Source organism: Gymnoscopelus microlampas (assembly GCF_963454915.1).
Source record: "Gymnoscopelus microlampas genome assembly, chromosome: 6".
Taxonomy (NCBI): Eukaryota; Metazoa; Chordata; class Actinopteri; order Myctophiformes; family Myctophidae; genus Gymnoscopelus; species Gymnoscopelus microlampas.
In genome coordinates, this window is record NC_139943.1 from 42360772 (window position 1) to 42387904 (window position 27133).

A 27133-nucleotide genomic window follows, 5' to 3' on the forward strand; every position below is an offset into this window, starting at 1 on the left:
GTAGGTTAACTTGGTACCTCTGGTAATTCACATATTTTTTATACTTTCTGAAATGTTTAACTTTAATTTTATTTTATAATGGAAGTCAATGGGGCTGAAACGTTGGCCAATTTTGGAGTCAACACCATACATACTGTATAGATTCGTCATAGACGAATGCTGTCACAGGCTGGCCACATTAAGTCCCAGATCCACATTGGAGTCACACTGTTCCTGTCCACATGGAGGTGACTGTGAGTGTCTCTGTACATCAATCGCTGCATACGCACACAAATGTTGCCAGCATGGGCTCGGCATTTCTTTGGAGGTCACCCTCCGATTATATTTGTATTGTCAAAATTCTAAAATGATCCTGTACACATCAAAGTGATGAGCACAGACAATGATCCATACACGTTTCTGTGCTGCTTCCCTTGATTTGTAAAAAGAAAAAGATGAATCTGACCTTGCTTTGATGTAGTTACAGTACAGTGCTTATTATTCTAAAATCAAAAATGTGTGATTTGACAGTTAATCCCCTCAGGCAACGCCACTGCAATTATTCTCTTTCTAAAACAGTTTCGTATCATCACAAATCACACATCTGAGCAAGCCTTTAAAGAAGTACAGTTATGACCTTGATGAATTTGTTTTATAAAGAAAGAAATGTTTCCATATGGAACCCATAGAATCTTGCAAAATACATCTTGTAAAAGTATCTAAAATTCAAATTAAAGTCAGTAAAAATGTAAACATCAAGAAGAGTTCTATCACTCTATGGTGGTAAATAGTTAGTAACCTGTTGGAGCAGCCGTCACCACCAGCGTGGACACGGGGGCCCAGTTATTGTTTTGTGTGATGTGTCTGTCACAGCCCTCATCTGGGCCCTGAGAGTGACCCACGTCCCATTGTCCTCACGTCTCCTCCATCAGCACCAGTCTGAATTATTAACCGCTCACCCCCATAACCCTGACCTCCCCCAGTCTCCCCCACTTAGATCTGGCCTGTTTCACTTTTTGTTTTATATGATGTATCTGTGTGTGTGTGTCTGTCTGTGTGTGTGCACGTGCACGTGCGTGCATTTGTGTGCGTACCAGAGCCCAACTGATGCCATATTTTTGGGTCTGATGCTGATTCCGAGTCCTAGACCATTGGTTACCGATGTTTTTGATGTTTTTTTGTCAAATAGCGCAACATTTTTTAATCAATTTGAAAATCTTGATTTGAGTCTCCATTTGAGAATATTTAACTTATTAGCAAAAAAAAGATTTGCACAAAATAGGAACGCCAGGTTGAAAGTTGTTAAACAATAGGAAAAATCAGCTGCATACTCGGCGATAGAAAAGTCAAATAATATGTGTGTGTGTGTGTGTGTGTGTTCGTGTGTGTGTGTGTGTGTGTGTGTGTGTGTGTACCACCCAGGTGGATGTTGCCTGGTTCTATAGGAACTGTCTGACAGACACCTGTAACTGTAACCGTGGAGGTGACTGTGAGTGTCTCTGTACATCCATCGCTGCATACGCGCACAAATGCTGCCAGCAGGGGGTCGGCATTCACTGGAGGTCACCCTCCGTCTGTCGTGAGTACACACACACACACACACACACACACACACACACACACACACACACACACACACACACACACGGTCGCACGCACATACACGCCAATTACACACGCAGTTACTTATATGGGTGCAACAGTTAATCAAATATAAAACATAATCAATGATCGATTTAAAAAAACAGGAGATCTACACGCTCTGCTTGTATATACGCTAGTTTTGCTGTTTTTATCTGATGCCGTTATTTATCTTATTGATTTAGTCAATTAGAATGTTTCGCGTTGATTTGTTAATATGGTATAACAAAATGTTTTGAGCTTCTTGATTATTCGATGCATCTTATACTTTTATACTCTGTACACGTACACATTCACTCATATACTGGCATACACTCTTGTTCTGTCTCTCACCACCACCCCTCCCACACCTATTTGACCTCCATCCTCCAGTCCCTCTGAACTGTTGACATCTATTATCCAGTGTCTTAATATCATGTAGTCTGTATCACTGGTTCTCAACATGGGCTGCCAGGGGGCTTCCAGGGTGTCCCCAGCTCAGAGAATGAAGCACGGCGTTTGTTCATGCAGGGCACGGGAGTCATACATGCCTCAGCTGTAATCAGCTGTCAGTCTGCTGATTGCTTTCAATCAGTTACGCTTTTCTACTTAAGTACGGCTCCCTTCTGTACACTGGATATCTGCTTTTCGATTGCTGCCACACTGCTGCTGCTGGCAAAGCTTGCCACTACCACCACAGCCTCCAGTTGAATGTCAACCCATTATGACCGGGAAAGCCTATACGTTGTTATACCTTTAAAAACCGGGAAAGCATCCGTGTCATTTTAGATGTTGCTATTATATGTATATAGCAACAGGATTACGTTTTCATTTTTTGAAAACTTAGGTTAGGATTTAGAAGGTGTTTTTGAAATCGGCCTCAGGTCTAAATGGGTTAAACTGAATTTCATGTGTGCATGGCTCAAAAGTGAACTGAATTCAATGTTCTCAGGCTTTAATGTCAAACTGCATTCAAGTTTGCATGGCTCAAGTTAATCAGATTAAACGTCTTGCTATGGGCTCGCTCTTGTATACCTGTGGGGGGTTTTGCCAAGCGTTCCCTGATTTTGCTTAGAATGCTGCTCAGCAAAATTTAGGGATCATGTTAACAGCGGAGCCATTAACGCCAAGGTTAACTGTATTCCATTTGTTGCAATAAGTGTTTAAATCTACTTATGGCGTGAGTGTTCCTGACTGAAGTGGAAACCAAATGGAACCAAACGGAGGATTTTATAGTGTAGCTTGCGGTCAGAGAGATAAAAATCCTATTAAATAGGTGTCCGTGGCCCAATGCATAATAAACTGGGGTCCTTGACGTTAAGAAGGTTGAGAATCACTGGTCTGTGAATACGTGATAAACTGTGTTTATCTCGCTCTCTTGCAGCCTTCGACTGTGAATACTACAACCAAGGTATGTATGAGTGTACTACAAGTAACATTATAGCAACATAATAGATACAGTAAGTGATATGGCATAACGCATATAAAATAAATATAAAAAATATATATAGCTTAAGTTAATTTAAAGGTAGGGCAAGTGATATGTTTTGGTTAAAACAAAACGTTTTTGGTTAAAAGGTGTCCAGGCACCAGCGTGTGGGTTCGAGTCCCGATCCCGACGGCCTTTGCTGCATGTCATTCCCCATCTCTCTCCCCGTTTCCTGTCAGCCTACAGAGGCCAAAAAAAAAAAATCACTGCTACAGTAATAGACTAGAGTGTTTGTTTAGTAACAGGAGTCTCCCTGTCTCTCCAGCTCTCAGGAGAGATTACCCATTTATCAGCTTCATTTTTATAGTGTTCCAGTTGCAATTTTGTCTGCTTATTTCTTTGTGTCATCACTTCCAATTTCACTTGTTTAATCTGTATCCTGTCTGAGTTCTCCATCCTGACTGGATGAAATAGGTATCCTGACCTGAAAATGCATTTTCTGTTTAATGAAGAGCTGGAGAGACATGGAGACTCCTGTTACTGAACCACTCTATAGCAACGAGTTCTATCAGTATATAGCACTATTTAACACTTGTTTTAACCACAGAAGATAATTGACCCTACCTTTTAAGATTTAAAAGCATATCTAACTTCCCTACAGAGCTGGGTGAAGGACCCTATGCCTTGGTCAGTGCCATCTATGATGACACCATGTTTGGAGTGAATCGTAGCAGCAGTTTGGTGTTTCCCCTGACTAGACAGGCCCCGGGGCGTTTGCCTGCCCCGGGGCTGCTCTTCAACTTCATGGTCACCACAGGACTGCAGAAGGAGCCCAAGACACGTGAGCTTTCATATTCATGTTTTGTGTCATCCATTTCTTTTTTTTATGGAATGCTCTTTTTTGGGTAAAAATACTTTCTTATCCCACGATTTTGTAACCTTTTTTTCACCCGGAGCCAATTTTCTAAGTGATACTGGGCGCTACACTCCCCTCACCAGCCTAGGGAGCCCAGGGCCGAGCTCATGCCTCCTTCAATGCATGAGAGCCAACTGACCTTCTTATCACCTGACAGGGGGGAGATCCCCCTGTTGGACGTAGCGCGTGGAAGGAACACGTTATTCCAACCAGTTCCCTTCCCCTCCATCAGGCGCCCCGGCTGTCATGGGGGAGGCGGTATAGCGACCAGGATTACTACATGTTTTTTAGCGGTGCCAACCGCTCTACGTTTGACTTTGTCCGTATGTCCGTCCGTCCGTATGAGCGCGGGATGAGCACGGCAAAGAAGCAACACATACAAACACACGCACACACACACACACAAGAAGCAACACACACACACACACACACACACACATACACACACACACACACGGACTTGGAGATTGCCTATGCCATCTCTCCTCTCATTGGCCACACGTGCCACAGCTTATCAAAGAGGGGTCCAGGGACCCCCAGCGTATGTTATGTCCGTCCGCCCGTTTAAGCACGGGATGAGCACGGGATTTTAAACAGCTATAACTCCAGTTTGCACCATACCACCAAGTCCAAATATGGTATGTGGACTTAGACCACCAATAGGGACGAGCATGAATTGCTGAAGTTATCAAAGAGGGGTTCAGGGACCCCCAGCGTATGTTATGTCCGTCCGCCCGTTTAAGCACGGGATGAGCACGGGATTTTAAACAGCTATAACTCCAGTTTGCAGCATGCCACCAAGTCCAAATATGGTATGTGGACTTAGACCACCAATAGGGAAGAGCATGAATTGCTGAAGTTATCAAAGAGGGGTCCAGGGACCCCCAGCGTATGTTATGTCCGTCCGCCCGTTTAAGCACGGGATGAGCACGGGATTTTAAACAGCTATAACTCCAGTTTGCAGCATGCCACCAAGTCCAAATATGGTATGTGGACTTAGACCACCAATAGGGACGAGCATGAATTGCTGAAGTTATCAAAGAGGGGTCCAGGGACCCCCAGCGTATGTTATGTCCGTCCGCCCGTTTAAGCACGGGATGAGCACGGGATTTTAAACAGCTATAACTCCAGTTTGCAGCATGCCACCAAGTCCAAATATGGTATGTGGACTTAGACCACCAATAGGAACGAGCATGAATTGCTGAAGCCCCGCCCCCTCTGTCTTCCCATTGGCTGGCCTTTAAACAGCCATAACTCAAGTTCGCAGCATGCTAGGGAGTACAAATTTTGTACATGGACTAAAACCACCAATAGGGACGAACTGTAATTACTTAAGCCCCGCCCCCTCTGTCTGCCCATTGGCTGGGCTTTAAACAGCCATCATTCCAGTTTGCAGCATGCTACCAAGTAAAAATTTGGTAAGTGGACTCAGACCACCAATAGGGACGAACTGAAATGAGTTACGCCCCGCCCCAAAGGCACCGCTTCCTTCACACAGGGTGTGATTTTTTGAGGGTATTAACTACACTAGGAGACACGGGGAGAACATGCAAACTCCAAAAATACAAGCAGTGAAAGTGGAGTGGAAGCAGTGAAAAGTAAACTCAGTGACTAATGACTAATAATTTCACGCGGCACATGTGTTGGTACGTCTCAATATTTAATACATTTCAGCTGAAATATGTAATATGAGCACATAGAACATATAATGATCGTAAAAGAATATAGTCAGCATCCCATCGGCTGAGAACAGCGGAATATGAAGTAGTGGAAAGACCCATTGAAAAGAAGGACATTCTCTGTATTGAATTTCTCAAATTCTTCATGAAAATACACCTATGATACAGGAGATGTGAGTATATTGCTCACCACTGACCTCACTCTCTTTCATCAGGCGTGCCTATGGTGTCGCTGGAATCCGCAGAGAGGCCAAACTACTTCCTGACTGTGTCAGGGCGAAGCCGACTCCAAATGGAACGCTGGAGTCGAGGGCCAGAGTTTAGTCGTAGGGCGACCTTCATCCAGCACCAGGGGCTGTTCCTGTCGGGCCACACCTCCTTCGAACTGATCACCCAGCCAGGCATCTTTCTGACACTGACTCGCACGGCTGCACGAGCCCAGAAATACCAAAACTCAGAGGACTTCAAGACTAGCAGCAGCTTCACTTTGGAGGGTCAGTAATGCTCCCCCTTGTACACACCAGTTTACACATAAACAGATGCTGTAACTGTACTAACACATGCAGACATAGACACATGCCAGCTCTCAATCGCACACACGCACGCACACACACACACGCACGCACGCACGCACGCACGCACGCACGCACGCACGCACGCACGCACGCACACACACACACACACACACTTTTAGAGACATGTGCATCCTTAAACCCACACATAATTGGACAGATGCTCACACTTATAAACTCACAGGCACATTGACAAATGCTATGCATATTCATGTATTTTGGTTTTGTAAACAGTCATGTGAGTATGAAATGAACAAAGCCTAAACCTTAAAGTGACACAAATATTGAATCATCCGTTTTTTTCTCTCTTTGTCAGAGAGCAGTTTTCTGATCCCGTACCGTATGTCGTGTGAGTGGCGATACCAGACCTGTGCCAGCCCCTGTGTCCAAACGTGCAATGACCCTGATGCCATACTTTGCCATTTCCTGCCCCCGTAAGACGCTCAGCTCAAGCACTGTCCAAATACGACTAAATAAATGCATGTGTTTGTCTGTAATATGGTCTTTTTCTGTGTGCGTTGCAGTGTGGAGGGCTGCTTTCCACGCTGTCCCAAGAACATGATAATGGATGAAGTCACCCGGAGATGCGTCTATGCAGAGGACTGTGAGTAATAGTGTCTCTTGTACACCTCAGAGAATATATTTATAAAAAGAATGGCTTTAATGTATGCTTGCGTGAGTTGCGTACGATTAACCCCAGGATCGAATCCCATCTGAGTATGTTTTACAGGCCTATGTGCTTTTAATGTTGTAAGTGCTTTCTAATGTTATTGTGTGTACTGAATGTTTTTTATATATATAGTTTTTGTATTAATCTTTTAACATTTTAACCTTTTAACATCAAGCTTCCTGCGGCAGAAAGAGGAGAATTAGCCTTTTGCACCTACAAAATTGCAGAATATTCAATGTTTACACTTGAACCTATCCAATCATTTGTTCTATGAATTTTTCCATCGATAGGGTCTGGCAAATTCTAATGTTTTATTCATTTGGACCTTTTTCAGAATCGTTACATGAAACGAAGCTGACATAAGGCTAACGTAAAAAATCAAAAGACTTCCTGTCTGAAAGAGCAGATCTACTTGAGTTTAAAAATGATAATTACACAAAACCCAGGCACCGAAATAACCTTTTGTCATTGAATATAATATAAGAGTATGTTGGAAACTTCAGACTTGATTATACAGTATGTAAGTTCATAGCTTGTTCAATGGAAGTGAATGGTGAGCTAAAATGCGAACACCTCGCTCTTGTTGGTCACAGAGGCACTGAATCTTGGTGACTCCAATATGTTTTTATACTGTACATTGGTAACTGGAAATGAAGCCCACATTCAACGGTGGGAAAATGATTATTCATTACTTATTCATCTCTTCCAGGTGTGACCCTTCCCCCAACTCCAACCCCCTTTGCGTATGTCACTCGGTCCAACAGAACAACCACAGCACCACCGATGACCACACCCACAACCCGTCCAGTTAGAACCACCACTACCACCACCACCAGGAGGCCTGTAACAAGCACAACCACCGCCACTACCAGGAGGCCTACAACAAGCACAACCACCACTACTACCAGGAGGCCTGTAACAAGAAGTACAACCACCCCTTCTACCAGGAGGCCTATAACAGGTACAACCACTACTACCACCACTACCGCTACCACTAGAGCCATCACCGCTACGGCTACACCCTCCTCCGCCAGGACTACCACCAGGGCCACCACAAGGACCACTTCTACCATTTCTCCCGCCACTCCCAGTGGCGCGCCATCCACGGCGCGGGTCACGATCTCCCCCGCCCCGTCGACCGTAACCACTTCCCCGACTACGCTCGCTCCCGGCATTACAACCCGATCCACTCGTGCTCCGACTGCGTCCGCCGCTCCGGCGGTGACCACCAGCAGCACCACCGGAGTGACCACCGTGATTCCGGGGGTCACCACCACCACCACCGCCGTGATTCCGGGGGTCACCACCACCACTACCGCCGTGATTCCGGGGGTCACCACCACCACTACTGCCGTGATTCCGGAGGTCACCACCACCACCGCCGTGATTCCGGGGGTCACCACCACCACCACCGCCGTGATTCCGGGGGTCACCACCACCACCACCGCCGTGATTCCGGGGGTCACCACCACCACTACTGCCGTGATTCCGGGGGTCACCACCACCACCACCACCGCCGTGATTCCGGGGGTCACCACCACCACTACTGCCGCCGCCGCCGTAACCACGTCAGCATCCACCACCCTGACGGCGGCCACCACGGTCTCCCCGGCCGCCACCCTCTCCCTGACGTCTGCGTCCACGGCGGCCCCCGGCATCTCCACCACCGCCACCACCGCTCTCGCGAGGCCGACGACGACCCGCACCACACCGGCCGGCCCCACGTCGCCTACAACAACTGCCAGGCCTCCTCCTCCAGACTCTACCCGCACCACTACTACCACCGCCGCCGGCGTACGCCCACCGGCCGCCACTACGGCGGCGGTCACCACCGTCACCCTCACTACCACGCGGTTCCCCACCACCACCACCACGCCCGGGCCGGTACCGGCGACCACCACTGGCACTACGCCCGCCCGCCGGCCCGCGCCCACGTCCACTGCCGCCGCCGTCGCGGACACCACAACGGTCGCGGTCGGTGTGACGACGAGGCCGACGAGGCCGACGAGGCCGACGAGGCCGACGGTGCCCGCGGTGCCCGCGCCCGAGACCACGGAGTCCACCACCGTGGAGCCGACGACCACAGAGCTGCTGACGACCACAGAGCTCGAGACGTCACCCGCCACCACGGAGGAAGTGACAACCACCCCCCTCATCCTGCCTACTGGGGCTTGTACGGTAATCATCACACAGACGCTCATAATTCACACAGACGCTGCAATTCAAATAGGTTTTACTTAAATTATTGAATTGTACCCAAAAGTTTTGTAGTATACATATTTTGTATACATTTTGGTCCTAAATATATATTGTCACTTTCAAAACACACACACACACACACACACACACACACACACACACACACACACACACACACCCACACCCACACCCACACCCACACCGACACCGACACCGACACAGACACGCACGCACGCACGCACGCACGCACGCACGCACGCACGCACGCACGCACGCACGCACGCACGCACGCACGCACGCACGCACGCACGCACGCACGCACGCACACACACACACACACCTGGGCAGTAATGTGTAAAGAGAGTGTGTCTAGGCTCTGATCCACACCTCCCCCAGAATTCCAGCACAGATACCACTGGTATGCGTTGGATCCCTGGACCAGTAATCTGTGCTCTTGCTGTCAATACGGTCATACGTTATCTCTGTATCTGCATCTGTGTGTCTGACAGACGGTGTTTGTATATCCTTTTGATTTGAGTTGCCATATCTTTCCTGTCAGGTACATGTTTTTGTTGTCTTTCTTTCACAGATATAAGCCTGATTCATTATCAGTCGTACGACGCGTATAAATGAAGCGATATGCTGATGGACGCCTCACTGTCCTGTGTGCTCCTCTCTCCTCAGCCTCCGTACTCCTTCCGCATTGACGAGTGTGCGGAGCTCATCTGTTTCAATGGCGAGCTGCTGCTCCACAACTCGTCCCTCCACTGCCGCTACAACACCACTATGCCCCAGTGCAGTCTGCTGGGTCTCCCCATCCTCACCAACACAGACCCCTGCTGCCCGCAGTGGCAGTGTCCCTGTGAGTCGATGCAACCATTTACTCTGGAAAGTCCTGAGTGTTCTTTTAGCTTGTTCAATCCGGGAACGCAATCCTGTGTCATTTTGAGATTTCTCTGGCTATTCAAAAAATAGCAGATACACAAGCTCATAGCGCAGCACCGAGTGCAGCGCCACAAGCTTGTAGATTTGCATTTTCTTTTAAATCGTGATTTGTTTTGCAAATCCTTTTGTATATATAAATCTTTTACTCAAATCTTTGCTTTTGGGGGTCCCTGGAACAAATAAAAAATTAGATGGGGGGGGGGGTGGTCCAAAAACATCATTTTGGGTGGTCCTTGACATGAAAAAAGTTTGAGAACCACTGATATTATAGCAACATACGGTTAGAAGACATTTGTAGAATCCCCCAGAAGCAAAGATTTGAGTTTAAAAAATTGCTTTAAAAACATATATATTCAAATATTTGCAAAAATGTTCACGATTTTTCAAAAATAGCAGATCTACAAGATCGCTATTTTTGAATAGCCCAAAGTATAAAATAATAGTTATAGCTAAAAATCTAAAATGACACAGTATGCTTTCCCGGTCTTAAAGGGTTAACTGAGAGTGCACAAGTGTAACCAAAATGAACCCTGGACCCTTATGGGTTAGGGTCTAGACATGATCCCTTTTCAGTCCGCAGGAACCAAGCTGAGGCATAGCTTTCTAGGTATCCTCAAGAGATACAGCAGTAGCAGAGATTACTTCTGATCTGTTAAAGTATTGATTATTGTATTTTTCCAGTCGTTTTTCAATTGTAATGAGGCTATAATGGATTTACATTGTTTACCTCCCCGCCCTTCCCCTTTTCATCCTCCTCTAAGGACCTCAATAGAAACAAGCACTTGAGTTTTTGTTGTGTTCTCTGTTCTCTTATTCTTTTATGCAGCGAGCATGTCTACTCTGCCTTCTGTTTGTGCAATTACACAAGTTTAATTAACTGACATTTGGTACATTAAATCCGCCAGCTAGTCAACTCACATTTTACTTCAACTTCAATTTAATTAAGGAAGCGGGATTGCATTTAATATTACATTGTGCCATTAGCAAGCTTTTGTAGCCCCTTCATAAAGATAGTTACTGAAAATGAAGGCTGTGTCATTGCTATGTGCATGGTGTCTAACGTCTTTAACCCATTAAGACCGGGAATAAATCAGTGTAATTTTTAAGATTTCTTTGGGCTATTTCTTTTGAAAAATCATGAACATTTGTGCAAATCTTTAGTTTAAATATATGTACATTTTTTAAGCGAACATTTGTAATTCAAATCTTTGCTTCTGGGGGATTCTACAAATCTGAATAACTTGTGTTGCTATAATATCAGTGGTTCTCAAACATTTTCATGTCAAAGACCACCCAAAATGATATGTATTTGTTCGCCGGCCCCCATCTCAAAATATGTTGTTCCAGGGACCCCCCAGAAACAAATGTTTGAGTTACAAATGTTTGCTTTATTTTTTTGAAAAATATATATTCAAAGATTTGCACACATTTTCTAGATTTTTCAAAAATAGCAGATCTACAAGCAGAGTGCCGCGCTATGAGCTTGTATATCTGCTATTTTTGAATAGCCAAAGAAATCTTAAAAATGACTTCCCGGATTGAATGGGTTAATTGGGTGAAGTGAAAGTGCTGTAATTGATCTAGCAGACTGAATAGGCACCCCATTATACTACTGAAGAGTGAGGCATGCCAGGACACAATGTCGAATGTGTCAAGCAATTCATTTAGCTAAGAGACTGGTGTTCTGTTCTTCCATTCCTACTCTATGGCTGTGCGTGGCAGGTCGTTGCTCGGTAATGTCAGACCTGCGCGTGATCACGTTTGATGGCAACAACGTGGCGCTGTATGACAACGGCTCCTACATCCTGGTCAACCTGCCCAGAGAGACCATCATAGGCACAGTGGACAAATGCCCCACCAGCCAGGTAACACGGAACAGCCGGAAATCAGAACCGTACCGCAATGGGAAACATATTGGTTGGATACTTTACTAAGCTGTGTTTTGATAAATGTCCCTCTGTTTCCCTTCTTAGAGCGTTAACTCCATCCGAAGATCCGTGAGTATCAAAACCTCTGTTGAAAATATTATGACCAGTTACGATAGTTACGTTGGTATTGGGGACTAAAAGTAAAAGTACTGTAGATATTAAAGAGGTGGTGCCATGGTTTTGCACTGTTTCTGTTTTTCATGTGTCTATGAGGTTGATAGAACTTCATTAAGTGTTTTTATGGTGTTTCATGTCTTCTCTGACTATTTTGAGTTTCTACCTGAAGGCTGAAACCTTGAGTGTCAAACGTGCCAATAGAAAAACAGCGCTTTAGTGACATAGTAAAAACATACCCTCCCCCTCATTATCATAACACAACAGGTGTGGGCATGAGGAGGAGGAGGGACTAGGACAGGTGGGTGGCGCTAAGGTGGTGGAGGAGGTGCTAAGGTGAGATCCAGGTATACTTAATGAACTGGAGGCGTGTCCACATAAAAACATAATTTTAACAATTTCTGTATACTTTTTTGAAAAAAATCTTCCTCCTAGTATAACCATAATACCTGATGATTATGTTTTAGGGGAGGGGGAAATCACTGAAAATCACGGCACCTCGTCTTTAAGGTGTTTAAAATAACCATTTCCGTCCTTCCCTGTGACTGCTAATGTCCGTCATTTTCTCTCCCAGAGTCCTACAGGAGGCATGTCTGGTCTGTGCTTCATGAAGCTGAACATTACAACCTCCTCCTACAGAATCATCATCAATCGACTGGACCGCAAGGTGACCGTCTGACAGTTTCAAACTGGGCGGTAGTCATTGTTTGTGTCTTTTTCCACTGAAACTGTACATGCCGCTGTTGTCTGCGATCAAACCCTTTTTCACATTTTATTGACTCATTGTCATCATTGTCTCACATTGCAGATGTTTACCATTACTATGTCTGTCTGTCTGTGTCCAGGTGTTGGTGAACTACAGACCGGCCAGGCTGCCTTTCTCCCGCCATGCTCTGTCCGTGGATGACACGGGCAGCATGTATCTGATCAACACACCCGGAGGGGTCAACATACAGTGGTATCACAGCACTGGCATCATGGTGCTACAATACACTGGTGGTAATGGATCTGCACCTACACAAGGCCTGTGTGGTGAGTACACGCACGCACGCACGCACGCACGCACGCACGCACGCACGCACGCACACACGCACACACGCACACACACACACACACACACACACACACACACACACACACACACACACACACACACACACTGACACACATGCACATCTACAGAAAGAGGCCATTACAAGTTTTTCCCAAATTCTGCAACACGTTGTTTCAAACCAGGAAAAAAAGTTAAGAGTTAAGGAGTGATACCAGTCAGTAGTTCTTGACGTCTAATGGGTCAAGAGCCGGTTTCGTGAGGCATGGAATAACTCTGGCTGACTTGAAGGCAGCTGGGATGTAGCCTGAGGTGATGGATGTGTTGATAATGAATGGGAGTACATCAGGGGCAGTGGCCTGGAAGATGGAGGAGTGGATGGGGTATAGAGAACAGGTGGTCGGTCTGGTGGATGACACCAGTTCCAGGTCATCATCTGGAGATAGAGGAGAGAAGGAAGACAGGCATGATATGCTGGGGTTAGCATTAGGTGAGTTAGATGATTGATTAGTGGGAATATGGGAGAAAGAGCTTCATCAATCTTCTTATCAAAGTAGGTGACGAAAGCTTTAGCAGAGGGTTTAAGGAGGGAGGAGAAGAGTTACCTTGGGTTAGAGGCAGAGGACTGCATTTTAGCGCAATAGGCCCGAACGGCTGGCGTAGCGGTCCAGGCACCTAGGCTGCTAATGCCTGATAGCGTGTTGCGGGTTCGAGTCCCGATCCTGACGACCTTTGCTGCGTGTCACTCCCCATCTCTCTCTCCCCATATCGATAAAGGCTGAAAAAGTCAAAAAACTATCTTTAAAAGAATAATTACAATTCTTAGCGCAATAGAAAGAGGACTTAGCAGTGGATAATGAGATGGAGAAGGCAGAGTGGAGTCAATGAAAGTGGCAGAGGTCATCTGATTGGGCCATATTGTGTGACTTCCTTTCAGCTGCCCTCAGACGTGTTCACTCAACTCTGAGGGATTTAGATAACCGAGGAGCTGGCTGAGGCTGAGGGAGAGAGGCTGGTTACGGTCAAAGACAGACGAAGTAATGGATAGAATAGAAAGGAGGAAGTTGCAGTGTCTGTTGAGACTGAGAGGGAGGGGAAGGATTCAGGGGAGGGGAGAGAGGAGAGGATAGAAGACAAGAGAGAGGAGGGGTTTAGAGCCCTCAGGTTCTGTGACAGTTTGGAGCTCGCTAGGTTTAGGTGGGAGCATGGAGAGAGAGAAGAGGTTACAAAATGGCGGCCAGAGACATTTGGAGGTGAAGGCAAAAACTGTAATTGATTCACTTTCTCGCACACGCACAGCATGCATGCATGCATGCATGTACAGTATACACAGACATAAATTCCAAGCATTAACTACATCTCAGTAAGTCTATACAGTACAATCATCAGTTTTAACTTATATTTTTTATTCTGAGAGTGTAAAAGAGAAAAAAACACGCACTCAAAAACACTTTACAGTGTAGACGTGAGTGATAAAAAAAGCCTCTAGCCAACCTACAAATTCACTCCCACTTGAACGATAACGATAATGCCACTTAGTAGTGCTTTCTGAAAGCCCATTGGACGTAATTACACTTTCACAGGAATTAATCTCTCTCTTTCGGTCTGTCTGTCTGTCTGTCTTCATCTCTGTGAGTGCCCCTTATTCACACCATGCTTATGCAAATGCAGTGAAAAAATTTACTGGTGTGCAAACATGCACATACTCTCAAGACACACACGCCTGCATACACACATTTTGTCTTACTACCTTTATTTTTAAAATGCCATTTTTACCAACTAAAGGTGGACCATGTTTGTAGGTCAGCAAATCTGTGCCGCTTTTTAAATCTTTTGAACATTTTTAAAAATGGTTGAAAATGTTTCAATTATATTGACATGCCCAAAATAGGGACGCCAGGTAGAAAGTGGTTACAGAGACAGGTTGATCATTGAGTTGGATTTTGCCGCTCTGAACGCCAGCAGCCTGCTCGGAGAACAAGATGACACCAGGCAGTCTTACATGACAAGTTCTGAAGTTTATGAAGCGTATACAGAGCATATATACATTTGCAGAGGTGGCTGGAAGATATGAGTCATGAGTGATGAAGCCAAGCAGGACAGGAACAGTATGCAGGGAATACAGTCATGTGAAGAGAAAGATACATACGTTATGCAAAGCTCATTATCTGATTCTACAGTATATGATTACACAGTTTAAACACTTTCAACCAGATGTCCCTGTTTTGGGCATGTCATTATAGGGAAAAAAATTCAAACACTTTCTGAATATTTCAAAACATGTCCAAACATTTTAAGGTTTTCATAGTTTTCACTTGAGAGGACCGGGAAAATAGTCTTCACAATGTTTATTTCTCAAATGATACTATACTTGTGGGGACATTTGTCTCTCACAAGTCAACACATTCTCACAGATCAGTTTTGCCGCTCTGTCATTTTAATTCCCTAATGCGTCACTATAAGACTACAAAAACTACAAGGCACATATTGGAACTTCAAATACTACTCGAATCGAGGATTTGGCCAGCTGCCTCGGTGGCTAACCTGATAGCAGCGCTTAGCTAGTAACCGCAACCTCCCGTGATTTTTTTCTCTCTCGACTTTCTTTTTTCCCTCTCCGCACAGTTTTTGTGAGGTTAGGGTTAGGGTTAGGTTTAGGTATATTTTTGTGTGATTAGGATTAGGGTTAGGTTTAGGCATAGTTTTGTCAACATGCGACCTCGCCATGGCATCCCGTCATGTCAAAACTTGACGTTTCAGGGCTACTGACTGACAGAGCGGCAAAATGTGACGCCTTGGGAGTGAGAACGGGTTGCACAAGTATAGTAATGCAAGTACGGACGCAAATAATTCAAAAGGAGGTGAGCCTCGGTCCTCAGATCCTATCGTCAACCACACTGGGGTTGATTGGCAGGTGACATCTGTCTGTATCTGCCGTGCCAGGTTGCTGTGACGGGAACCCAGCGGACGACCTGAAGCTGCCCAACGGCACAGTCATCAGAGAGCTGAGTGACATGGGGCTGTTCCTGTCGGCCTGGAGGGTACACACGCTGGACGAGACGGAACACATGCGCCGGATCGGGGACAACTGCACCACGGGCGACTGCTCCACCTGCCTCACCATGCTGCAGCAGAGACCCTTCACACCGTGCCACGGCAAGGTAGCTCCACACGCCAGCAGGAATATACTAGCTTTAGTGGCTTATGATTATCGCTCTGTACAAATCAATAACTCAGAGTTAACTCTGGATTTTACTGTGTAAAAGTGTAAATGGTGCATTTATATAGTGCCTTTCTCCAAAGTGCTTTACTCTGTGCATTACATTCACCGGTTCACACACAAATTCACACACTGCTGGCAGAGGAGACCATGCAAGGCACCACAGACCTGCACATCAGTTAGGGGTTCAGTGTCTTGCTCAAGGGAACATTAACATTAAGCCAGGAGCACCCTGGGATCGAACGAGGAACCTTTTGATTTCCAAGCAACCACCTCTCCTGAGTACATGGGATTATATTATTAGTAGTATCTGAGGATAATCAGTGAATTGATTAATTTGTTTTCTTTGGATTACATTTTCTTATTGCTTGCCTTCATGCCGAAGGGCTATGATAAAAATGTGCAAGTGTGTGTGTGTGTGTGTGTGTGTGTGTTTGTTTGTGTGTGTGTGTGTGTGTGTGTGTGTGCGTAGGTGGCCCCAGAACAGTTTTGCGACATCATGTGGGCAGGGGACCTGCATTACAAGGATCACCAGTGTGACTTCTTGGCTGCGTACGTGGCGGTCTGTTACACACATCAAGTCTGCATCACATGGAGACGGAGAGACTTCTGCCGTAAGGAGACACAGGGCACACACGCACACGCACACACACACACGCACGCGCACGCGCACGCGCACGCACACACAGAATGAGAAAACACACTTACACTGGCGAAACGGGTTGTGTCATAATAACCCTGGTCCTCTGATGATATTATGAGTGAGGAGTCGCACTATGGGGAGCGCTCCCCCCCTGTGTTATCCTCAGAAGCACTTGTATCACTAATCCAGCCAGTATTGGCTGGCAGGCGTGATGCCTGCTTTGAATCATTTTAATTGAGGTTTGCCGAAGTGAAAGGGATCAGATTTTTCATTTTCTTAAACATATTTTGTGGTGTAAAACTCATGTTGGTTAATAGAAATTCATTCAAGTGTTATTGTTGTAAATTCAAATATGATAGAAAAAATAAATGTATATCATTAATTGTTATCCAGTGGCTTTGGGGCAGAGCCCCCCTAAAGGTCTGATCCTAGAATCACCCCTCATGGCGGCAAAGTGGAGAGATGAAGAAGGTTACAAAGTGGTGGAAAGAGACATGAATGGCAATTTAAAGCAAGCACTTTTCTCAATTGTCAGCCTCTTTCCGGGTGCACGACTGGTGCAGTTCCAATAACTTGAAAAGATCACCAGCACTCACTCAAAGTCCTTGTTAGGAGGCTTTTTCGTTATTTGGTGCAGCAGCAAACGAATGTTGATGCCAAATCAGACACAGATGTCACTTATAAAGGCGACCTAGTTGCAATGCCCAAAGCGGTGCGAGTGTATCAATGTCTGGCTGTGGGCCAAGTTCTATAAAGCGACACTATTTTCATAACAAAGTGTGAATACATTATGTACAACTTTTACAGATGTAATCTGTGTGAATTCCTAAAACTAGTAACAACTTTGTAAGGACAGACTCAGATGTACATACATATTTTTTACACCATATGACAAAATATACAAGAGTATAGGTTTTGGTGATCTTTTGAAGTTACTGTACAGAAACATAAAGGGGACCTTTGGAGGTGAAGGCAAAACTTCAAAGACCCAGGACTGTGTAGGACTGTAATAGATTCACTTCATCTCTCTTTCTCTCTCTCACTCACACACACACACACACACACACACACACACACACACACACACACACACACACACACACACACACACACACACACACACACACACACACACACACACACACACACACACACACACACACGCGCGCACTTACACACGCACACGCACATGCACACACCAAACAATAATAATTCAAAAAGAAGTGAGCCTCAGACCCTGTCTGGCACACTGGTGGATGATTGGCAGGTGGCAGGTGCTCTGTCTGTCTGCCGTTCCAGGTTGGGTTGGTTTTTAAATAAGAGAGTGTGTAATGCGGTGGTTCTCAAACTTTTTAGTGTGAAGGACCCCCAAATTGATATATATTTGCCCGCGGACCACCATTTGAAAACGTTTTGTGCCAGGGACCCACAGAAGATAAGATTTAAAGGAGGAGTTTACCCCAAAAATGACTTATTTTCTATCAATTGCACACCCTATGAAGCCTTGAATCCATGGAATCTTTTTTGCTTTAGTCGCATTCCTAAGCTAATAATTTGATTCCCGTCTCCTACCGGCTAATGTATCCGGTAGGAGACACAAAGTAGATTATTTGTGTCTCCTACCGGAAATACACACAGTCATCAAATTATTGTTTTAGGAATGCCACAAAAACAAAATAAATCCATGAAATCAAGGCTTCATGGGGTGTGTAATTGATAGAAAATAAGTAATTTTTTGGGTGAACTCCTCCTTTAAGTTACAAAATTCAAAAATATTAAATTTTTTAGATATTTTTCAAATTTCTTCAAAAATAGCAGATATAGAAGGTCGCAGCACGGTACGAAGTGACCCGCTATGAGCTTGTACATCTGCTAATTTTGAATATCTAACGTATACATGGATAACGTGGTTAAAATGATTGTTATGCTGTATTAACTAATTGAGCTGGGGACCCCCTCAAGGACCCCTGGGGGTCCCCGGACCCCCACTTTGAGAACCACAGGTGTAATGCAATCAAATGGACCTGTGTCCATTTGGTTACAGTCATACACGCTTGGAGTAAAATTTACATTCAGGATTTTACTCTATATACACACATATTGCATAATACACAGCCTCACTACACTGTAATACAATTGACTTGACCTCACAGCGTTGCGGTGTCCCGCCGGCAAGGAGTACCGGCCGTGTGTCAGCACCTGCGCCAGCCGCACCTGTCTGAACCGCGAGTACTATGAGGAAACCACCTGCTCCTTCATCAGAGAGGAGTGTGTGTGCCGCGCCGGAACCATCCTACACCGTGCTGACTCGCCCTTCTGTGTAACTGAGGATCGCTGTGGTGAGTGAGTGAGTGAGTGAGTGAGTGAGTGAGTGAGTTATGTTAATGTGTGTGTCACACACACACACACACACACACACACACACATACATTATGTAATTATATATCGTTGTTGGGCAGGAACCTCTTATCTTCATATTCTAACTTTTTTCGTAAATGAATGCCCTATTTGATCATAATACAGTGTCACACAAAAGCATCAAAAGTAGCAGATCCGGCCCGGACCGCTGACCTAGCACCTATAGGCTCCAACGTTGCCTGACAGCGTGTCGCGAGTTCGAGTCCCGGTCCCGACGGCCTTTGCTGCGTGTCACTCCCCTCCCATTTTCTGTCAACCTACTGTACTACCAATAAAGGCATAAAAAGCCCCAAAATAAATCTAAAAGTAGCTTGAAACGCTTCTGAGGATCTGCTACTTTTGCATTTGAATCCTGAAAAGTAACAGTTTTGGACTGTGGTATTATGTAATTATATATAAAGTATATATCCTACTTTAATAATAATAAGGCACCTTTCAACAGTGTGTGTTTTATCGAGCAGTAAATGCAAAGGCAAGATCCAGTATGTTAACAGGGCAAGAAACATATAACCATATTCCTGAGAGGATGGAGACTATCCATGACATAAAAGCAGATAAAGAAGGGTTTGCTCTGAACACCCCATGGCTATGCTGGCCATCAGCTCGTTAACGGCTCGTTGACGTGTGGCTCTGGGTTCTCTAGTGTGCACTGACAACGAAGGGGGCCCGCGGGCCCCCGGTGAGGTGTGGAACGGCTCTGCTCGCAGCTGCTGCCTGTACCAGTGCATGGAGAACGGCTCCGTGGTGGCCGTGGAGCCAGACTGCAGTGACAGCCCGACCCCGCTGTGTGAGAGAGACGGCGAGTATGTTCTGGATGTGATTGAGGAGGGAGCCTGCTGTCCTAAGAAGATCTGTGGTGAGATGGGGTTTTTTTCTGCAGTGTGCAGCATGATTAATTGGTACTGTTCTCTGCCAGCGTTGCTCCTTTTGAAATAGTTTATGGTTGGCTCTAAACCCTATATTTTTGGTTTTTTTCACTTGTCCATGTACAAAGTCTGTGTATTTCAGCTCTGTTCTGTGGAGATACACATTCCCGAACACAGTTTTCTGGTGTATAATATGCATGTGCAGTATATCATGATATAATAATAATAATACATACAATTTATATAGCCAAAACATTTTTTAATATAGCACGGTATATATAGAAAGAAAAACAATATTGTTGTCACAATATCGATATCGAGGTATTTGGTCAGAAATAGCACACATTTTCCACCATTTACCATGGGCCATTGCCCATGCCATTGTGACCTTTTCACTTCTCCTCCCCTGTGAACGTTGGCCCTGGTCAGAGTGCAACATGACCATCTGTGATAGCGAGGCTCCGCCCTGTGATAACGGCGACCACTTGGTGATTGGCTACAGCGCCCTGTCCTGCTGCCCAGAGTACAGATGTGGTGAGTACAAGCTTCCATTCTCTCCACTGCAGTCTCTAAACTGGGGCCGCGCCGAGAATGATAACTATAGAATATAACGATAATGATTTGAGCATCCACACTGTGACTGATGTAAACATGTTGATGTGTTGAAAGTCCCCGTAAATTCTGATGGATTTTGACTGGTTGTCAGTATTTCTATCGTTTATCAAAACACTCTGACTGTGATTCCAAAGATATCGTTTGTCACATGGTGTTATTATAGTTGTAGTGTGGACTATGCCACTGAGCAGCTTGAGTTAGAACACATTGTTTTAAACGATATATTTATTGTGATCGTTATAGTTTTCGTTATTGGTATGGACATCCCTAAAATTGCCATGTCATTTATTCTTAACATTATTGGAACATGAGTGTGTTAACAGTTCTGCAGTAGGAGGTGTGTAGCAATAGCCAAAGTAGTCAAAACATGTTTTATGAGCTGCAACAATATAGTTTTTGTGTTTGTTTTGTGTTTGCATTTTTTTGTGTTGTCTTTGTTTATGATCTCTTTTCTTTGGTCTATCATCAGTTTTTAAGGGACTGTGTCCACAGAAAGTGTTTTTTTTGAGCTGCCATACATTTCTATTTTGAAGACGCACTATGAGTGCTCCTCTTCCCAGCGATGCATGTAGCGTTTCAGCACTCTTGGCAAGCGTTTCTGGTGGAGCACCCTGGGTGCCTCAAGTACAAAATAGTTCGAGAGGAGTGCCGCTCATCAGGAGCGTCACATTTTCACTTGCCTATGTAGACATTTGGAGCAACACGCCCACAATTGGCAAACATTGAGCTGAGGGATATCGCTCAGTGAATGTGTAGCGCTCTGGAGATCTTAACCCATTAAGACCTGAGGCGATTCTTAAAAATGTTTTCTAAATCCTAACAGTTTTTTGGAAAAAATCTAAAAAACAAAATTTCAAGATTTTTCAAAAATAGCAGATCTACAAGTTCATAGCGGGGCACTCGGTGCCGCGCTATGAGCTTGTATATCTGCTATTTTTTAATAGACAAAGAAATCTAAAGTGACACAGATGCGTTCCAGGTCTTAAAGGGTTTAATCGTAGCCACGATGCAAACAAAATTTGAATGAAAGACAACCAACGTTTCGACCAGATAAGGTCTTCTTCAGGGATTGACACAACAAGAATGAACCTCACATTTATTACACTCCATTGGAAGAGGTGTGTCTTCAATCAGGGTACCCTAACTAAGGAGGGAAAGGCAATCACGCATTGACAATTATATCAAGGTTAGATACAAAATCCACAATATACAACAATTTTTACAAAATCCATGATGTACTGCAATATTTCAAATACATTTGAGGTGAAATTTGAATAGCCTAGAACAGAGAACAGCTAAAAGTTGTAGCATATAACACAGCACTTTGTGAATTGCAGTAAACAGAGTAGAAGTAATCTGAGTTCCCAGAAGTTTTCGCCGGCTCGGCGAGGAACTTCTGGGCCAGAGCCCTGGGATTTGTGGGCGGGATGTAATTTACGCTCTGAATCTGAGCGGACACGCCTCTTACCGGTCTGGAGCTGTGCAACTCGTGTAAAAAGTCCGACGAGAGGCAAACAGCAGTACACAACAATGGCGGCCGAAATTTCTCAAGGGGAAATTGCTTCCCGTCGATCCTATTTAGATGCAACACCCACTGCATTTGGATCCCGCCCCCTTTTCTTCATTGGCTGTTGATTTGAATCACAACGCAGTGGCCGCGCCCCCGCTGTCCAAACTCCGAGGCAATGCCTCCCAGACTAGAGTAGAAGAGACAGAGACAAGTGAGTTCCGTGGTCAAACTCCTGAAGGCCAGATCACATTGGAACCTCATGACAATCTATTACTGACCTACAGAATAGGTTGCAATTCAATTAAAACATCAGTTTTGGGATACAGACATGGATCCTGATCCTTCCACCGCTGTACCATTTTACATTTCACTAAGTGTGGTATTTTGTGACGGGTTGTCCTCAGAGTGCGACCCCATGGCGTGTGTCCGTGTCACTGCACCAGACTGCAGAGAAGATCAATTCCTGGTGGAGGTCAGGGAGGATCGGTCCTGCTGCTACTCCTACCTCTGTGGTAAGACTGAATCCACCGTCAGTCTCTCTGAAATACAACGTTTTCCGGGATGAGCTCTGCTCTTTTACTGTGTTAACTGCCAAGGACACTGGCAAAGTGGCACATGTCACTTTATAGCTTTTATACGCACATAAATGTTAGTAGATGCTGTATTTATAACCTAGCAGTAAGAACCTTGTTCACACCACCTTCAAACACCTTGCTAGGACTTTCCTGATAACGTTTTTCTTCTAATGATTCTTATTTCTTCTATAATTATCATTTGGTTAAATTTATACGCTCTCTGGGTTACAAATGGATAAATTCACATTTACTGTGTCCCACTGCAGAGGCACAAATTATGAGCTTCTGTGTGTGTGTGTGTGTGTGTGTGTGTGTGTGTGTGTGTGTGTGTGTGTGTGTGTGTGTGTGTGCGTGTGCGTGCATGCGTGCGTGCGTGTGTATGCCTGTGTATGCCTGTGTATGCGTGCATGTGTGTTCTCTCTATGCAGTGTGTGAGTCGTGTATTGAGCCCATTCCAACCTGCGGCCACGGTGAAATCCTGGCTGTGGATCTGAACACCACGGGCAGCTGTTGCCCTCAATACCACTGTGGTAAGTCTTACTGTACTGTGTCTACCGTACATAGCAGTGTGTGTTTTTTTTATGTGAGTGTGTACAGTATGTGTGTACAGGGCATGTGTGTGTGTTATAAGTGACACATTTCAAAAGTTTCCTTCTTCAGAAAAGTTTGTAAAATTGACTGGACAAAATATCAGTCAGAACATCAGTAAACGGTGTGCTAGGACTCTCCAATATTGGAATCGGAATTGGACCCAGAGATATGAGTCGGTCTCTAGTGTACAGTACAGAATGTGTTTGTTTGTTTCTGTGTCCACTCTATGCCAGTACAGTATGTGTGGGTGTGGGTTTGCTCCTATAATACAGTAAATGCTAATGTTTCTACCTTCTCCTGTGTGCAGTGTGTGATGTCAACCTGTGTCCTGGGTCCTCTGTGAGCTGTGCACCAGGTCTGACTCTGGTCCAGACCTCGGTCCCCGGGCAATGTTGCCCTCAGCAACACTGTGGTACATACTGTACACACACCCACACACACACACACACACACACACACACACACACATTCACATCAACGGTGTCAGGGATTCTGATGCTGTACCATATTGGGATTGGCGGCTAAGGAGGGCGATATGTCAAATGTTGTGTTTTATTTCTTTTCACAAGTTTTGTTTTTTGTTTGTTTCAAAATAGATCATTTTGCACATTGTTAATTATCCGGTCTAATAATATGTCTTTCATATGTATTTTGAGTTTTTGACTGCATAAAAAAGAACACAAAAGCATTACTCTTAAATATATAGTATAAAATATATAATAGTGCTTAACAACTTTTACACTCTGCATGGTGCCCTTATAGATCTTTTTTTGTTGCAATTTTCAAAATGTTTTTAAAAAATTGTTTACCGCTGACATGCCCTCGTTGAAAGTGGTTAAAGTGCTTGAAATGTAAAATAGGGCAAACAAACATGCCTGCCCACAGTGCCCAGAATGAAAGGCAAGTGTACAAGCCTTTTAGGGCACAGAGTTTGCTACATTAATTATAGAGCTTTGAATCTTTGAACGAGTTAGAGAAAGAAAATGCATTGATATCAGCCTACCGGCCTTCCTGTTCTCCAAAATATTGGAATCAATATCAGCCTTGAAAAATTCAGACAGCGTCTAATTTGGCTTCAGTGGGAACACAAAACTTTCCATAATTTTGACGTAATTTCTCTGTGTTGCTCTCAGAATGCCAGTGTGAGGACAGCTCTCTCCCTGCGTGTCAGGCGGTAAGTTAACAAAAGTAATTACTTATTCCCTATTTATAAATGTTCCACTTTTTTACCCATTCATTTTTTATTGTTCTTACATTTTTTATCATGTGCAACGCGCTTTGCCAATAGAAGTGACTCTGACTCATTGCATCAAGTCTTTCCTGCGTGTACGAAACACAAGCCAACTAGATCAATAACTCTGTGATTGGTCTCAGGGGGAGGTGCTGGTGGAGGTCCCAGACAGCAGCACCGGCTGTGGCTGCCCACGGCATGCATGCCGTAAGTGTACCACACACACACACACACACACACACACACACACACACACACACACACACACACACACACACACACACACACACACACACACACACACACACACACTTTTCATTTTGTACACCCAATAATACAATCTCTCTCTTTTTAGCACTCTTTTCAGCATGGAAAGAGTTATTTCTTGACAGAGTCTTGGTCTTCTTTCTACACTCTCGGAGTTACAAATGGATAAATTCACACTGAGGATTTTACTGTGTTCCACTGCAGAGGCACAAATGATGAGCTTCCGTGTGTGTGTGTGTGTGTGTGTGTGTGTGTGTGTGTGTGTGCGTGTGCGTGTGCGTGTGCGTGTGCGTGCGTGTGCGTGTGTGCATGCGTGTGTGTTTGTAGAGAAGTTGGAGGTGTGTGTCTTCCAGGGCGTGACGGTGCTGAACCCAGGCCAGTCCCTGATTCAGTACTTTGAAGGAGAGCTGTGTTACACCGTGCTCTGCCTGCAGAGCAGAGACACAGCCACAGGTTTCTATGCCATGGACATCTCCTCTGTCAACTGCACCCAGAAGTGTGGTTCAGTATGTATTCTCTATTGCCTGCACCCAGAAGTGTGGTTCAGTATGTATTCTCTGTCCCCTGCACCCAGAAGTGTGGTTCAGTATGTATTCTCTGTCCCCTGCACCCAGAAGTGTGGTTCAGTATGTATTCTCTGTCCCCTGCACCCAGAAGTGTGGTTCAGTATGTATTCTCTGTCCCCTGCACCCAGAAGTGTGGTTCAGTATGTATTCTCTGTCCCCTGCACCCAGAAGTGTGGTTCAGTACAGTATGTATTCTCAACAGAGCCGGAAACCAGAAACATTTATTACGAGGAGAAAACTTTCATCATTTTGTTCTCATCTCATTCACCCACATTGTGACTATTACAGATAGACGATGGCCTGATTTTTGTGATATGCATACCCTCGCAATGCGTCGCAATGTGACACATTGTGAGCTAGTAGATCAGCTATTTCAATAATGTTTCAATTGTTTTTATAGTATACAATATGGCTTAACACATTCCCTGCCAATAACGTAGATCTACGTCAATCTGGCCCCCCTCCATAGAGATTTCATTTCTCTCCCTCCGCAGTTGTGCGGAACCAACCAGGGCCCAGTATCCAAATGTGGGCGGGCTTATCACAAGGAAGCACTGCTCTGATTGGTTTAGGTCTAACCAATAGAGTCCGTTTGGATCTTTTTGTAACCGCCCCTTGGAAAATAATCTACCGTTGATAGGGACCAGACTAATATCCACGCAGTGTGTCGTGTGATATTGTCTGGCCACGCGAGGCTAGTAATGTCTGCATTCCGACATCTCACTACTCCGACTAGTGGCTTCCGTGTGCGGTTAGGGTTAGGGTTAGGTATAGGGTTAGTTAACGTCGGAAAGGCGACATGTCGGAAAGGCGACATGTAACCGATTAGCAACCATCAGGGGATCGATCATACTGGAGATAAATATTCTGTGACTACTTAAAAAGGTTCGGAAAACCCTGGCAGCAGCAACAGAAATCGCGTGCATTTATCTTGGCGGGGGATGTGTAACTTTCAAATGTTGTTTTTGGAGTGAACACTGACTTTTTGGAGTGAACCTGGCTGTCATTTATCCAAAACAGCTGTTGCAGACAAATCCGCTCACACTGCATTTTTGCGACAGCTGGTTTCAAGAGTGCAGGTCACATTTTCTTATTCCACCTCCATCCTTCCCCGATGCAATTTCATTCGTCTTCTCCTTTCCCCTCTGTCTCCCGCTCCGTCTCTGCAGCACCAGGTGTACGTTGTGTCGTCGGATCCCCAGGTGTGCTGCGGCGCCTGTAAAAACGTCTCCTGTTCTTTCACCGATGACAACGGAACCACAGAGGTCTTTGCTGTAAGGAAGGAAAATTTGCATCTTGGAACTGTTTCACTGCTCAGATCCACACCAGTCCGGTGTGCATGTGTGTACTATATGTGTGCGTGTGCGTGTGCGTGTGTGTGTGTGTAGGCAGGGAGTTATTCATTTGGGCGTAACACAGTAAATAAAAACGGTTTAAAATGTTCCTGTGTGCATGTGTGTGTGCTGTATGTGTGTGCGTGTGTGAGCATGCATGTGTGCATGCATGTGTCCATGTGTGTAGGCAGGGAG

The 27133-nt window shown here is 45.0% G+C and overlaps 1 protein-coding gene across 1 annotated transcript in view; it reads left to right on the top strand.

Moving 5' to 3' along the window:
- The window catches only part of otogl (otogelin-like), a gene marked incomplete at its 3' end in the record, with an annotated part of 63177 nt that overhangs the window by 31472 nt on the left and 4572 nt on the right, over nt 1–27133 (top strand). The window contains exons 30-53 of the mRNA XM_084059581.1: nt 1402–1558; nt 2984–3010; nt 3690–3869; nt 5839–6117; nt 6512–6629; nt 6720–6799; nt 7575–9043; nt 9749–9926; nt 11732–11874; nt 11983–12006; nt 12626–12718; nt 12897–13083; nt 16046–16263; nt 16795–16936; nt 19119–19304; nt 20027–20239; nt 20679–20783; nt 22779–22886; nt 23378–23479; nt 23848–23952; nt 24674–24714; nt 24915–24978; nt 25366–25544; nt 26774–26878. Coding sequence (XP_083915707.1) covers nt 1402–1558; nt 2984–3010; nt 3690–3869; nt 5839–6117; nt 6512–6629; nt 6720–6799; nt 7575–9043; nt 9749–9926; nt 11732–11874; nt 11983–12006; nt 12626–12718; nt 12897–13083; nt 16046–16263; nt 16795–16936; nt 19119–19304; nt 20027–20239; nt 20679–20783; nt 22779–22886; nt 23378–23479; nt 23848–23952; nt 24674–24714; nt 24915–24978; nt 25366–25544; nt 26774–26878 — 4503 coding nt within the window. The remainder of the gene's footprint in view (nt 1–1401; nt 1559–2983; nt 3011–3689; nt 3870–5838; nt 6118–6511; nt 6630–6719; nt 6800–7574; nt 9044–9748; nt 9927–11731; nt 11875–11982; nt 12007–12625; nt 12719–12896; nt 13084–16045; nt 16264–16794; nt 16937–19118; nt 19305–20026; nt 20240–20678; nt 20784–22778; nt 22887–23377; nt 23480–23847; nt 23953–24673; nt 24715–24914; nt 24979–25365; nt 25545–26773; nt 26879–27133) is intronic.